Genomic DNA, 14072 nt, shown 5'->3' with positions numbered 1-14072 from the left:
TACAGAAGTAAACAACTTTAAATTACTTTGTAATTCCCTTATGGAAGTTATAGCTTACCTTAGTAGGTAGGTTTATAAGGAAGTAACTGTGTTTGTTTGTGGTTTAAAGCTCAAATTTAGGGCTTGGGATGTGAATTACATTTTTAATAGAGAATAAACTCAAAGCATTTGCAGCTGACAGAGTCACAGGAAGGAGGCTTAATTCACAGAACGTGTTGGGCACAGTATCCTGCCTGCCATCTCTAAATCCACATTCTTAGGCAGCCTGTGTTACTGTCTTAGGCTACTCTTTTACTGCCACCTTCCAACCAGTTACTAATTTGTGGTGGTACAAGAAAGAATGCAGCAGAGTGCAGACATTAGATACCTCTCATTCTGTTCACATTTCAAGGTGATTTTCAGTTGTTTGGTGGAACACATAGGCAGCACATATGACTGGGAAATGAAAGCTAAATGTTAGGAGATATTGTTTTAATTCATCCTTTCAGCAAATCTATAAAGGCTAACTTTTCAGTGCTGGTGTTCACTTCAGTGCTGCAGTGTGGATGGAGCTACATTTTCAAAATATCTTGGTTGACATCATTTGACTTCTCAAATAGTTGCAGTACTTGCTTGTAGAAGGATTGATCAGGACTCTGACCTGAAAAAACAAACGCAGGGTATTCCGATCTGCATGTCTCGGCTATGTCAGTGGTACTTGTTAACATCTCCTGGCATGCACTGGAGAGATAATCCTTGATGTTAATTCCTTTGATGAGCTCTTCAAAATACTGTTTCACTGAAATTTTGTACGTCGGTGGATCCTGATATGAAGCTTTTCCTTCTAGCATTTTTTCAATTTTTTCCTTGAGCTTTTTGTCCTCCTGCAGAAATTGTACAGAATTTACATGCTGTTCCAGGAGGGTTTCCATTTGATGATAAAGCTGTCTAGGAGCTTCAGCTTCTTTTGAGATTACTTGCAGTGTCTCCAGTTTTGTAGAATAGTCATTGTGTAACTTGGAGTGCAGTTCAGCCGTTCTGTACAATATGCCCTTCAGCAAACCAGTTCCAACCGTGTCGATCATTACCTTGGTGTCAGTAGCATCAGCTGTTAATTCATTAATCAGCTTTTCACTTTCCTGAGTGAAATAAATTGATGAAAAGTTCTGTTGCATCATAATCATGTCTCTGAGCAGTCAAGTTTAGACTAGTCAAGTGCATTTTTAACTTTCAAAATACTACCTCTTGTAGGTTCTCTGCTCTAAAAGCTTAACAATTACGGCACCCATTAGTGCTCAAAGCCAAATGAAAATATAAATCATTGTAAATGCCTTTTGAAACGGTAGGATCCATGGCAACAGCATGGAGCTGCGACAGGGGAGAGTCAGGCCGGGTGTTAGGAAAAGGTTCTTCACCAAGAGGTGGTCGGGCACTGGCAGAGGCTCCCCAGGGCAGTGGTCACGGCCCTGAGCCTGCCAGAGTTCCAGAAGCGTTTGGACAGCACTCTCAGACACATGGTCTGATTGTTGGGTGGTCCTGTGCAGAGCCAGGAGTTGGACCCAATGATCCTTGTGGGTCGCTTCCAACTTGGGATGATTCTGTATTTTTCACTCAAAGATTAAGCTACTTACTTTGAGACTTAGGCACTATTCAAGCTCAAGATACCTTTGGATGAAGTTCAAAGGGTAATGAGGTGGCAGGTTTTTCCACCAGCCCAGCTCTGAAGCGCCTCCTTGTAAGCCTGCTTCCCGAGGAAGGACATTGGTGGCAAGGCATTCCACAGGAATACCCTGAGCTCCGTACAGGTGTTACTACAAGCGTTTGGGATGGTACATTGCACGTACTGCATGTCCCTTGCAGAGAACAGCAGTTTAAATTTGCAACCCCACATTCAGTAATACATCCTAGTATGTTTCTCCATCCATTTAATGAACCCAACCAAATTTTGAAGACGTGGGAATAGCTTTGGTAATCGTATCTCACGCTATATCTAGGTGAAGGAGAGACAACGCATTGTCTGGCCAGGGCCAAAATCTATTGTTAGATTAAAATATGTTCTTCTCTCTTCCTGCTATGCAATTTTATCTTGTATGGCCTAAACCTCCTTGGAAAATTTGTGTGCACCCTCTTTTGGGGTACATCAGCCAGCATAAACAGCACGGCCAGCCGATCAGAAGAGGTGATTCTCTCGCTATAGTTAGCGTTGCTTCGGCCTCACCCCGAACCTGTGTGCGGCCGTGGGCTCCACCGCCTGGAAAGGCCGTGAAGCAACCCGAAAGCGGCCAGAGCGAGAACTGGAGGAAGGGAGGGCTGAGGTGCATGCCACGAAGGGAGGCTGAGGAGGCCGGGGCAGAGCAGGCCGGGAGGCGGCCGGGCTGCACCCTGCAGCTCCCTGAGGAGGGGAAGGGAGCGGGAGGCACCAGGGGGGCTCAGGCCGGGCGTGGAGAAATGTTTCTTCACCGCCAGGGTGGGCAGGCACGGGGACAGGCCTCTGGGAGGGCGCGGGTGCCCAAGGGACACAGGACAGTGCCCTCGGTAATACGCTTTAACTTCGGGTTAGCTCTGCAGTGCTCAGGCAGGGGACTCAATGACCTTTGTAAGTCCCTTCCAACTGAACTATTCAATTCTATTATAAAATCCACAAATTGACTGTCTGCCATCAGAATCCAAAGCTCTCTAATCTATCTGGGGAGCGTGTGATTTTGCTAGTGTTATCGCTAATGTCACTTGTACCTTCCTAGCATCCTCAGATTTCTTGTGAACTAAGTGTAATTTTTTTATAAATTCATTTTTTCTTCCCTGGTAAGCTTCTGATACTTTAGCAATGTTGTGGTCTTTGTGTTTTCCAAAGAGTTTACAGATGGCACATATTGGCTTGTCGTCAGTCAGACACATCTGAGAGGAAAAGAATACACGAGGAGAGTCAGTAGCTCTATAAAAGCAATACAAGTCAAGTAGCTTGGTGGTTTGCCTGCTATTAGCTACTGTCAGAACTGCCAGAACTGGGTATTGCTGGTGGTGCTGCAGTGTTTGTCTTCCAAACAAAGACTGCTGTTACACTGCGTTTGTTCCATTGATCTTTGCAGTACGGCATAGATGATACAAATTTTGCCAAACTACATGCCACTTGGTTGCTGTCCAAAAAAAAATGTACTGCCTTCCTCTATGTCGTGAATTGTGCTACCAGCACACGCAAGACTACATGTTTTATAGGGAAAAGAAAACTGTGGGTTAGTTCAGGAAGTGCTTTTCATGCCTTGTCATGAATGATAAAGGCAGAGACCTGTGTGAAAAGCGATGAGCAATGGCTTCGCTGGTGGAGCAGCAGGGGATACTGGCATGGCAATGTAAGAATGAAGAGCAAGCAAGAAGGCAGACATACTTTAAATTATTTGTAGTAGGTGAATGAGAAGCTTGAGTGACAATGCTGCAGTGGCAGTAGAATGACCGAACTATTTGACTTGAGGAATGAGAGCTTGGCCTCTCAGAGATTTGATTTCAGTGGGACTGCTCCTGTGCTAACCTCTAGCCATGCAACTGTGGCTTTTGCAGCTGACTTCATTAGTAGATAACAGGGAAATAGAGTATTGGGTATGAATTATGGAAGGGAATTCTGGCCCTTTTTAATCATTTTGGCATGTTGCTTAGAAAAGGCAAAGCTGACACACCACTTGGTCATCCTCAATAGGAATAGATTTAGTTCTGCAGTTACTCAGTCTAGAAGGCTGAGCTTGATTTTTAAGAAAGGTTACAGCTCTTTTGGAATTTACGAAGCTGCTTGCGAGTGGCTGCAGAAAGCTTACAATTAGTAGGGTGGATAAAATTATTCTGGGTAAGGAAATCTTAACACTAGTCGGTATTCACTGAGTTTTCTATATTGGAATAAATTGAGATAGATTAATATTATATATTTTGGTATTTTGAGGACTTTGTTATGTTTAAGGCCTTCATTAAGTATTGGTTGTCCACTAAAACTTCCAGTAAACATATATTTTTTATTTAGTATGTACTTGATACATCCAGGACAGAGAGTGTGCAAATTACTGAAAGTAAAAAGAGTAGATAAAAATTCATACCAAGTTCACGTTTTCCCCATGTTCTTCACACATTTGGGACAACTGTTTTTTCTCCTGCACACAGGTTTTTTTCAAGTTCATCTTTAAATTTCTCCAGGATACTTTCAACTAGGCTATTTCTTAGCAGGCCGACGATTCCTCTGCCTCTCAAATAAATTACCTTCAAATGAGAAAAATAGTAAAATAGATTGAGGGACACAGGAATGGCTTGTTTCTTTGATAATTTGGTATACCATAGAAAGACGCATCATATTTATTTATTTATTACATTCTGTACTATTTCACCGTGGTTTTGAACCACAGTGAAGTAGTACAGAAATACCTATGTGCCCATTTCATTCAAACATGTATATTTTAACTTTGAGACGCCTAAGTATCACCTGCCCGTACTTTGCCTCTGAGTATAGGTGATGCTATTGAAGAGACCAGTGACACGGGTGCCACACTATTAAGGAACAGGGGAGTGATCTGCTCCTTTCCTTTACCTGTGGTGTGGCATGGTATTCCTTGCAAGAACTGTGGCCTTCCGGTGAAGAGTTGGGGCGTACCTCCCACTTCAAATCACAACAAAAGTCTCCTAACTACAAGAAGTCCCACCTGCCCAGCTGCCCCAGAGGACACAGGTCACCCCTACTTACTTTGCGGCACAGGGGGCAGTGGAAATGGCCGTTGACGTGGTGGCAGTTCTGGTGAATTAGGATCTTTTCCAGGCATTGCTTGCAGAAGTTGTGTGCACAGGACAGGACCAGGACTGGAGGGGTGAACAGCTCCAGACACACAGGGCACAAGAGCGCCTCTCTTAAGGCTTCCATGATGGTGTTTCACCACATGATGAAGACCTTTCCTGGCTGCTGCCACAGCCCCTCTTTGCTGGCATTCTAGAACCAGCCCCAGTCTCTGTAGTAACATCTCCATGGCAGCAGCAGCTCCCTTCTTTGACATGCTGACAGTTTAATTGGATCTTCTGCATCTCTGATCTCACCGAGCCCGTGTGCGAAGTCACTCTGTTTCACCAGAATGTTCTCCTTTCTTTTGGAACACCTTGGTCTTGATTTAAGCACTCTCTCGGGTGTTTAACACGCAGAGATGTTGAAACAGGCCGGCACCTGTTGCTCTAATTAAGAGTTTTGAATCTCAGTGCAAGACAAGTTCCTTGGGGTGGTCAATTATTTTATTGCCTGTATTTTTTCATTTAGAATTGTGTCTTTTGTTCAGTCATTTCAATTCACATTTTCATTACCTTGTGCTGAAAGCTTCTTCAGAAAGTCAGCCTACACCTTGTTAGCTAAATTTCTTTTGTTATCGCTAACCTCTTTAAAACTCGTTTTAGAGAATGGAATCACTCGTGACATTGAAAGCTAACATGGCATCTGGGTGAGGAACATTCCAGTAACTAGTTTCTGGGGATTTACTGTCAGATACTGAAATGCATTAATGGCTTCTGTGTCCGGTGTTAAGTGTACAACAGGCATAACCCCTGCCATCAGTAAGACCAGCATATTTATCAAGACACTAGTCTCACTGCTTTCAGACAAATGTAGAAATCACATAAGGCATTTCTCATCTACTGTTAAGTATGTCATATGTTGCACAGCAACTGGGAAATTAGAATTAATAGATTAATGACTGAAAGAAATCAAGGTAAATGAAGAGGTATAGCCATAAACAGGTGGGTAGAGTGCCTGTGTGCACGCACGCTGATCAGACATAGCTTCTTTGGGATGTTAATACCTGATTGTTACAGGAATTATGTTTGACCTTGTGTCATCTCTAGCCCAACCCACAGTTATCTGTGGGCCTGATTGAAACTCTGGGGCAGAGCTGGCTGGTATTACTGTTTTGCTTACTTTGGACATTCCTCCTACACAGGAGTGAAGATTTGGCATTGAAGTCTCTGACATACATAAATTTTATATGTAGCAAACCCTTGTAAATTACATAGAAATTAGGAGCGCAGCCAGCAGACCTCAGTGGAGTAGTTAAGGAGAGTTATTTTCCCCCATCTTTCTCATTCAAACCTTTCCCAGAGAAACCAAGAGGAATAAAAGGTGAGGCACCATGCTAGGAATTGAAGACAAAATGCCTGCTTGAACGTTCAGTCTGGTTGTAACCTCGTCAGAGCTTTCTAGTCACTGGTACATTTTGCAAATAATTTGTAATCCCTGTTTTCCAGCAGCAGCCTGTTGCTACTCTCATCTCTAGTCCTTCTCCTTTTCCATAACCTTTGTGTCCTTGTATTGCGTGGTGCAGACTAGCAGAGGATGCTCTAAGGAGGTGTGTTCTGTAACTGAGATGGGATGTGCAGGTGTAAAAATAGGCATGTGAGGGGAAGTATCAATAGGAGTGCGTGGAAACCTTGTGTGGGAAGTACAGTGTTATTTGCAACATCTACTGCAGTCAGCCAGTGTTACTGCCAACACTGAACAGTTTTTGGCTTCATGTTATTATGTAGGACATTCACTTTGAATTTTCTGTACTCTAAATTAGTGTGGAATAAGTTTTTCTCTCAGCAGAGCCCTTTTCTTAGTGTGTAGTGGGGCTGCAATGCAACCAGGATTCAAGGAGTGATATATTCACTGTTTGGTGTTTGATATGTTAGAGCTGAATCAGAGCTATTTTTCTGTTTCAAACTACGGTATTTTTTCATTCATTGTCTTTACCATTTCAGTCTTTGGAAGCCATTCACTGCCTGCATGCAAATTATCACTGAAACTGGTAGAATTCATTGCAATGTAAGGAAACTCACCAATTGTCCGTTGAATATATGAAAGTCCAGGACACAACATACTAATTCTTAGCTGACATTGGCTAACCCTTATAATAGCACAGAGGTCAGATCGCTTGGATAGATCAGGCAGGGGCAGGTAACAGTCCCACGGTGCTGCTGGTTTATGGAGCTAACCTGATAGCCACAGCATTTGTATCGTGTCCTTCACTATGTCAGTACAGGCCAAAATGTGGTGCTGAAACATGCCTGGTGTCGGCGTGGCAGGGAGAAGAGCTGGATGATGTTGCCTTCTCTGGTACATAGAGGGAATCACAAATACGAGCTGAGTTTTGGACTTGACTAACATTTCCATGGAACCAGGTCATTTTTCACTTGTCCAATAGAATAGAAATCAGCTGTAATTAAAAAAGATAGCTATTGAGGTCATATTCTCAATGGATGTATAAAAGGCAATTTTTTGGTAAACTAAGTAAAACTTTGGGAAAAAAAATTACATGCTATGACAAAATGTTCATTGGAATACTTAAATGGAAACTATGACTTTCAAGACATACATACATAGGTATGTCTGTCAGAGATGAGTAGTATTTTAACATCCACTCATTTTTAATAGCTTGCCACCTACTAATTTCTGAGACATGAAACCCTTCTTGGCAATGGAATTTTTTAACACCAATTATTTGCTATCTGGGTGGATTTTTCCTTTTGAGACTTTGGAGTCAGGCTATTTAGACCCATCCCTTATGCTGCCCACGGTTGGGGTAGGTTTTGAAAAAGAGGCCTTTACCTGCTGGCCTACATAGAAGCCCTTCCCGTAACCACACACTTCTCCTGCAACACGGAATGCTTATTTTTTTTTGAGTAACTCAGTGTGCGTTTAATCTTTAAAAGTATTTAAGGATTGAGAATAGATCTATCTGAAGAGCTAAAAGAATCTTCTTAAGCTTAGGTAACTCTTTCTCAGAACTCAACCATAATTCCATGGTCACTTGTACCACTGATAAAGTTGTTATCAGTGAGGCATCCTAAATCTATTTGGAAGTTTTTGTTGGCTGCGGAAGGGCAGCTTGCCTTACATTAAAATCTAATTAGTACAGTTGTGTCATTCTCTTAGAAAAAATATTAAATCTCTAATGTAATATTATGGCATGCAATAAATGCCACAATAAACAGTTATCAGCACTGTCAAAAGCCATATTGTGCTAATATGTGTGTATCCTCCTCTGCCTGACCACTGGGGTGGGTATAATCACAGTATGTCTTCCAGTACACAAGCACAAGTTCAGCAGAGATGCTCTGAGACCTCAGAGCAGTACTCTGTGTATTGGCTTTGTGGTATGTAGGGTATCTCAAAGGAGTTTTCCAAGTTCTGGCTGGCAGACAAAGTAGGTTGCTGTGGCTTTTTACGTCAAGTCTTCTACCAGTTGGTTAGTATGAGGGTGTAGAGACATGTGAGATCTCTGATCTCCTCGTAAACGGTCCAATGTTGTCTTAAAAGACAGTACTGATGTTATTGAAGCAGGGGAGGAAAATGGACTAGTGGTAATTGTGCTGAGAAATATGGCCATATTAGTGCACACTAGGGTAGATCAGTCAGGATGTACAGGATGGAATTGTGTCAGTGATGTTCATATTCTTTTCTCTTTTTGTGTGTGTGTTTGTTTGGGGATTTGGGTTTGCCTGTCTGTTTTTTGGTTTGTTTTTTTTTTGGTTGGTTGGTTGTTTTGTTTTGTTTTGTTTGGTGTAGATTGTTTTTAGATTGGGTGCCATTTTGAGTCAGTTTAGAGGGTGAACGAACCATATCTACACATTTTCTTGAGCCTATCTGGAACTGAATAGATCCCTTGCAAAATGGGTATGGGCATTAGATTTCTCTTTTTTGTGTGTTTGTATACAGATAATTTGACTCAACATTTACTACTAAAAGTGTAACTGTAAAATACCTGAATAGGTGTAGGAACCTATTTTTAAGGATTCTAAGGTGTTCTAAAGATTAGTCCCAAGCCTTAGGCTGTATTGGAAACTGGAGTTTATAATTTAGCAGTGTACTGCAGCTGGCACGTGTGCGTAACCGGCAGAGGGAGCATAGAAGCTATGAGTTTAATTAAAGTAGGGGAGAAAAAAATAGGTTGTTTTATTGTGTCCCATGAATAAGTCTGTCTATTCCACTGTTTGTAATACATTGGTCCCTGTCCACTCCCCTCCAGAAGCCACTGGAAGAGAGCTGGTCTTTTCCTGCTGTCTCGCAGGTTGCCAGCCCGGGTGCTGTGGGAGATGGAGCACCTCCAGACTGTCTGCTGCCCCGTAGCTGTAGCTGCCCTGACAGTGTCACCTCTATCAGCTGAAGCAAAAGCTTCACTGAAGGTAATGATGAGATTGAAGCCTTGTCAGGACCGTGGTAGGTGAGACCTTGGACAGCAGAAGATGAGGTAATAGGAAGAGGTTTCTCCCTTATGGGATCCTGTTTTCCTTCCTTGCTGTCACCAAAGGTGAGGCTGGTGAGGAAATGCTGGTGGTGGGACAAACTTCTTTGAACAAAGGCCTCTAGACACAAGTTAAACCCAGGAGTGGTCTGTTTCCGTACTGTCCTTGGCGGTAGGGCACATGAGATGTTTGTGTGCAGGTGCATAGCTTTGCTCTCTGACCCTGGAGGAGTGACGCTGCTGGCCGTGGCCAGGTGGTGTGGAGGATTCAGCAGCTGACTCAGGACCTCTCAGCAGTCATGAAGATTAACTGCTTAATCTAAAGCTCTCACTAATTCTGCTGTGACAGCTTAGAGGATATTCTGAGATCTTGTAATAAAGATCTAGGAAAAACAAAGTGGGAATCAAAACTTGTCCGAGGCAGCAGTACAGAAATTCCACAAACTGCGACAGCGGGGTGGCCTCACATCCCTGTTGGCACTGATACTCCCCTGTACTCAGCCAGGCTCGGGATGCTAGCGGCTCCCCGGTGTTGTGTTGTGCTGTGCTAGCATGAAGCGTTGACATTTGGCAGCATTCAGCACTTTCCCACCTGCCATCAGACTGTCCCAGGTTCACTGCAGGGTTTTAGCAGGACGGTGCTTGCTGCTGTGTCTGTGGTGTGGCATTTCCAGCACAGGCTGTTCTGTCGGGCAGTGCGGACAGCTGTCACAAAGGGTTGTGGTGATACGTTTTCTCATGCTTCTAAGTCATAGCTGCACAGAAAAAGACCTCTGCAATATTGCGTCTCTCTTCTGCCTTCTTAGATGCAAAGCTGCTGGCATGGTGAATTTCCTCACTGGTAGATGTAGAAGCTAAGAAAAACTCGGTCTGATTTTTATTTTGCTGGTTCACAGGTAAAGCAGTAACCTGTTTCATGGAATTCCTGCCCAGCCTGTGTGCTACTTTTGGATCTTGACTTCTACCTAAGTTTTCAGCTTCAAATATCCAGCTAGTGTCTCACGTGTCTCCTTCTGAATGTCAGGTTCTTTTTTTAGATACTTTCATATTTTAATATCTCTTGTGTTGGCTGACAGAATCACAGAATATCCTCAGTTGGAAGGGACCCACAAGAATCATGGAGTCCAACTCCTGGTTCCACACAGGACCACCCCAAAATCAGACCATGTGTCTGAGAGCATTGTCCAAGCATTTCTTGAACTCTGGCAGGCTTGGGGCCATGACTTGCCTGGGGAGCCTGTGCCAGTGCCTAGCCACCAGTGAAGAACCTTTTCCTAACACCCGGCCTGAACCTCCCGGACACATCTCCATGCCATTAGAGGAACGGCCCTTTACAGGTACTCACTCTAAAGCTTGAAGCAGGGAGCTTGCTTTGCTTTCTAAAATTCTGCAATTGTTTAAAAGGGAATATTGGTCAGGCTGGAAACAAACCTCTCAGAATTGGTCCTGTAGGACTTCTGATCTCCATCGGATCTCCAGCCTCCTTTCTGGAGAGCAACTTTTCATTTGGCAAGCATGGGAAACATCTCTTGCTAAGTTAATTTGTTGAAAGCATGTCCCATCTTTTTTTAATTATTATTATTATTTTTATTAAGTTGCTACCCTATCATATGTCATAAATCAAAAGTAAATTGACTGCACAGTCATCTGTAGAAAACAGATGTGCAAAGCAGACCAGGTAGTGCCACTGAAACCTCTTATGCCATGTCACTGAAACAAAGGGAATTCATTTTAACCTCTACTACTAATTTTAGTGAGACTGTGCCACACATTGTGCTCGTGTGGGAGCTGCTGTCATTACCCATTGCTTTTCTTCGGCTCTCTGCAGTATGGCAGGAGAGGGAAAAGGAAGAAGAGCAATAAATCTCAATTTATTATTTCTAGATGGGCTTTTACTGATTGTCCAGCAACCTGAAAGCACAAGAATGAAGCAAATATTGCATCCTGAAGCCACTGGCCATCAGAGACTTAAGATCCCTTTCCCTTCTCAAAATGCTTTATAAAGTAGCTAGATATGTGTGAACTATCTACACACGAAACTACATAGGGTAATACAGAAGAAATCTTTGTCAGCAGTCAGCTATGCACAGTTGACATGCTGACAGACCCAGGCCTGGAATAAATAGATTTTGATCCAAGAGCCACAGGAAAATCTCAGCTCTTTGTTCCTGCACTATTCTGTGTGGGTGGAGAGAGAAAAAATCAAGCATTTGCCTCAGAGCAGCACTCTGTTCTCAAGAGACACGTGGAGCCAAGTAAAAGAAGTGGCAAGAGGAATTTATCTGGTAGTTAAAAGATTTGTCTTCATCCAGGGGTCAAAATGAACAAAAGATCCCATTGTATTTTTCACAGGAGGAGACTCTCGATTGGTTTCACCAAGATGCAGAATAAACATTTACAATTAAAAATTGAGAGAAATTGACATCTTATCCAAAGTAAAGGAGTGCTGTCTCTGTTTGGAAAATTCATAGGTAAAAATGGTGTGTGTGTGTGTGTGTGTGTGTGTTCCACGTTGCCTTAGCATGTAACACTTAGAACCAAGCTGTAGCTGAAAGAATACCAATAGAGTAGTTCAGCTGCAGGGGACCTTCAGAGATCATCTAGTCCACCTGCCTGACCACTGCAGGGCTCACCAAAAGTTAAAGCATATTAATGAGGACCATGTGATGGCTTGCAGGGATTAATTGCTTTGGGAGGAACACTCCAGCCCTCGTTGACAGCTGGCATGCTGTTTTTCAGACTATTTCCATTTTCCCTTTATATGGCTAGAGAAAAGAGCCAAAAAAAAAACCTCACCAGCAGACCAGGACTCGCCCAAAGTCAGTGGAGAAGGTAGTGCCGACAGTCAGCCAGCTTGCTGCCAGAGCAGGACGAGTTGTGCAGAACCAGGCAAGTCCTTCATTTTGATTGAATTTATGGTAGCGGAGGGATCAGACACTCTCAGGCACTAAAGTTAATGCAACTTCTACTCCAGGCTACTGTAAACCACTTGGACCAATTACATCTTCCTCTGCAGTGTGCTTTCAGGGGCATTTGACCAATTATAACATGATGCTTGAGGAGACAGTCTCATAGTCGTAGACTAGAGCTGACTTGTATATAAAAAACTCCTCCCTGCATCTCCTCCACCCACCCCACCCCCAAAATGAAAATTTTTGTCACCCTTTGATTAGATGGGAACTCACCTTAGAACCAACCTAGGCCTGGTGTGGGGACAAAATCCCACCCAAGCTTTTCTAACTCAGGCTGCTGAGGGTGTGTTTGCTCCTTGGGCAGCTGCTGCACTATATGAATCCCTTGTAGCTTCAGTAAAATAAGACACGCCAGACTTAGGTGCCTGCAGCTCTGCCTGGTGCACTGCTGTATGAGGTGGCAGAGCACAAGCAGACATCGCGGAAGGAGGCCTTTGGCATTGCTTGGGGTCAGAGGAAGCTGCTATTGCTGCAGTCCAGGCTGCCCTCATGCCAGTTCACTGATGGACAGGGGAGTGAAAAGATCACAAAAGGCATAATTTGCATGTTTTTCTATTCAGGATTCTTCTAGTGACATTTTGATGGTCACCGTAACTCGCTGCAAGTTAGGAGTGAGCTGACTGGTGGACTTGAAGCAAGAGAAGAAGACCAAAGACCAAGAGTCCTACTGTTATGGAGATGGGCAACGCTGTACCAGCAGAGGGGTTTCTCGGGTATGGCATGGCTGGGGTTTATGGATTCTACACTTCTGACAAGACTTTGTGGTAAGGCTCAATTAAAGATGGTGCTCTGGGGGATTTATTGCAGGGGCTGTTGTGGAGGGGTGCTTCATAGCTGCCACTGATGCTGAGGTGACCTTCTGGTGGGAGAGGATTTTTCTAGAGGAACAGAGGAGTCTGGAAATGCCAGTTGAGGTCCTCCTGTCCCATGCTGTCACTAGCTCCTGGCTATTTTGCTGCAGTGGGATGAGGTCATGGAGTGTCAGCATGACCAGGCAGTGGCAAGCACAAAGAGAAATCTGCCCACACATAACCCACAGCTGTGAGGCTGTCACACAAATCTGTGAGTCAGGTTTACTGCATCAGGAAATGATGTGGAAAAAGCCTGTTTGCAATTTAAGCATTTATATCACCCAGGTGAGAAATTAATTGATAAGATGCTGCTATTTGTGAGTTTGCTATTTCATTTAGATGGGCTGTCCTTGTTTTTTTCCCATGGTGGCTTCAGTCAGATGGGGTGGTTAGTTTGGTGGTAATTACAACCGCATTTGTCAGTGAACCAAAAAACGTACTAAGTGAAAAAGCACCCAGTTCTGCAATATCCATCTGCATGGGCAGCCGGTAGGTAATTTTTCAAATGTGAACACTTGACATTAACTTCAGAAAGATTATTCTAGCTAGTTTTAATGATATACAGTCCTTGTTAATTATCTCAGTTTAAACAATTCTGAGCTGATCTCTATGCTCTGAGCATGCTAGCTATTTGGAACTGTTCAACTGTAGGTTTGCTACAGTTGAAATGTTGAAATAATTCCTTGGGAATTTATGACACCTGCAAATGCATCTTAGTTTTCCCAAGTCTAACTGCTAAGATATGCTGGCTAAAGCTAAACTGCATACTGCGTTGCACAGACTCTTTACAAAGCTGCTTTTGTGTATGTGATTCGTATGCGATATTTTAATTTCAAGTGTGCTTACTTCAAGGTGATTCTACCAAAGTACGTGTTTGGCTCTGAATTTGATGTATCACCATCTAACAGATCAAGTAGGTATAATTTATATATATAAAACCGGTCTATTTTTAACTCTAAATATTATTCATTTACAGTGCCAAATAAAAATATCTTGGAAACGGACAAATTCTTATTTAACCGCTTAAATATATCAAACTGGGT

The 14072-nt window shown here is 43.1% G+C and overlaps 1 protein-coding gene and 1 long non-coding RNA gene across 5 annotated transcripts in view; one reads left to right on the top strand and one right to left on the bottom strand.

The window, feature by feature from the left end:
* The window catches only part of LOC121075385, a 38222-nt gene that overhangs the window by 4315 nt on the left and 19835 nt on the right, over positions 1 to 14072 (top strand). The window contains exons 4-5 of the long non-coding RNA XR_005822943.1: positions 12739 to 12942; positions 13882 to 13942. This is a non-coding gene — a long non-coding RNA (uncharacterized LOC121075385). The remainder of the gene's footprint in view (positions 1 to 12738; positions 12943 to 13881; positions 13943 to 14072) is intronic.
* On the bottom strand, positions 451 to 4934 carry LOC121075384 (E3 ubiquitin-protein ligase Midline-1-like). 4 transcript variants are annotated; one of them, XM_040568562.1, is made up of 4 exons: positions 4694 to 4932; positions 4056 to 4215; positions 2713 to 2874; positions 451 to 1118 (listed from the first exon to the last, which is right to left on the bottom strand). In XM_040568562.1, the coding sequence occupies exons 2-4, from the start codon at positions 4134 to 4136 to the stop codon at positions 552 to 554; spliced, it is 810 nt and encodes a 269-aa protein (XP_040424496.1). In that variant the 5' UTR covers positions 4137 to 4215; positions 4694 to 4932; the 3' UTR covers positions 451 to 551. The 4 variants fall into 4 exon arrangements, 3 of the variants coding, with proteins under 3 accessions (XP_040424496.1, XP_040424495.1, XP_040424497.1); XR_005822942.1 differs by lacking the exon at positions 2713 to 2874 and having other exon boundaries at positions 4694 to 4928; XM_040568561.1 differs by lacking the exon at positions 4056 to 4215 and having other exon boundaries at positions 4694 to 4934.

This window comes from Cygnus olor, chromosome 10 (assembly GCF_009769625.2).
Source record: "Cygnus olor isolate bCygOlo1 chromosome 10, bCygOlo1.pri.v2, whole genome shotgun sequence".
Classification (NCBI taxonomy): domain Eukaryota; kingdom Metazoa; phylum Chordata; class Aves; order Anseriformes; family Anatidae; genus Cygnus; species Cygnus olor.
Note: the sequence above shows the minus strand (reverse complement) of the source record. Positions and strands in the feature narration are given on the sequence as shown.

What these genes read in the sequence shown, in the direction of transcription:
- LOC121075384 (XM_040568561.1), bottom strand. Translation starts at nt 4,867, where the DNA reads ATGGAAGCCTTAAGAGAGGCGCTCTTGTGCCCTGTGTGTCTGGAGCTG. An exon ending in ACTGCCCCCTGTGCCGCAAA is followed by an intron (nt 2,875 to 4,693) that starts GTAAGTAGGGGT and finishes TTTTCCTCTCAG; the next exon opens with ATGTGTCTGACTGACGACAA. An exon ending in AATCTGAGGATGCTAGGAAG is followed by an intron (nt 1,119 to 2,712) that starts GTACAAGTGACA and finishes TATTTCACTCAG; the next exon opens with GAAAGTGAAAAGCTGATTAA.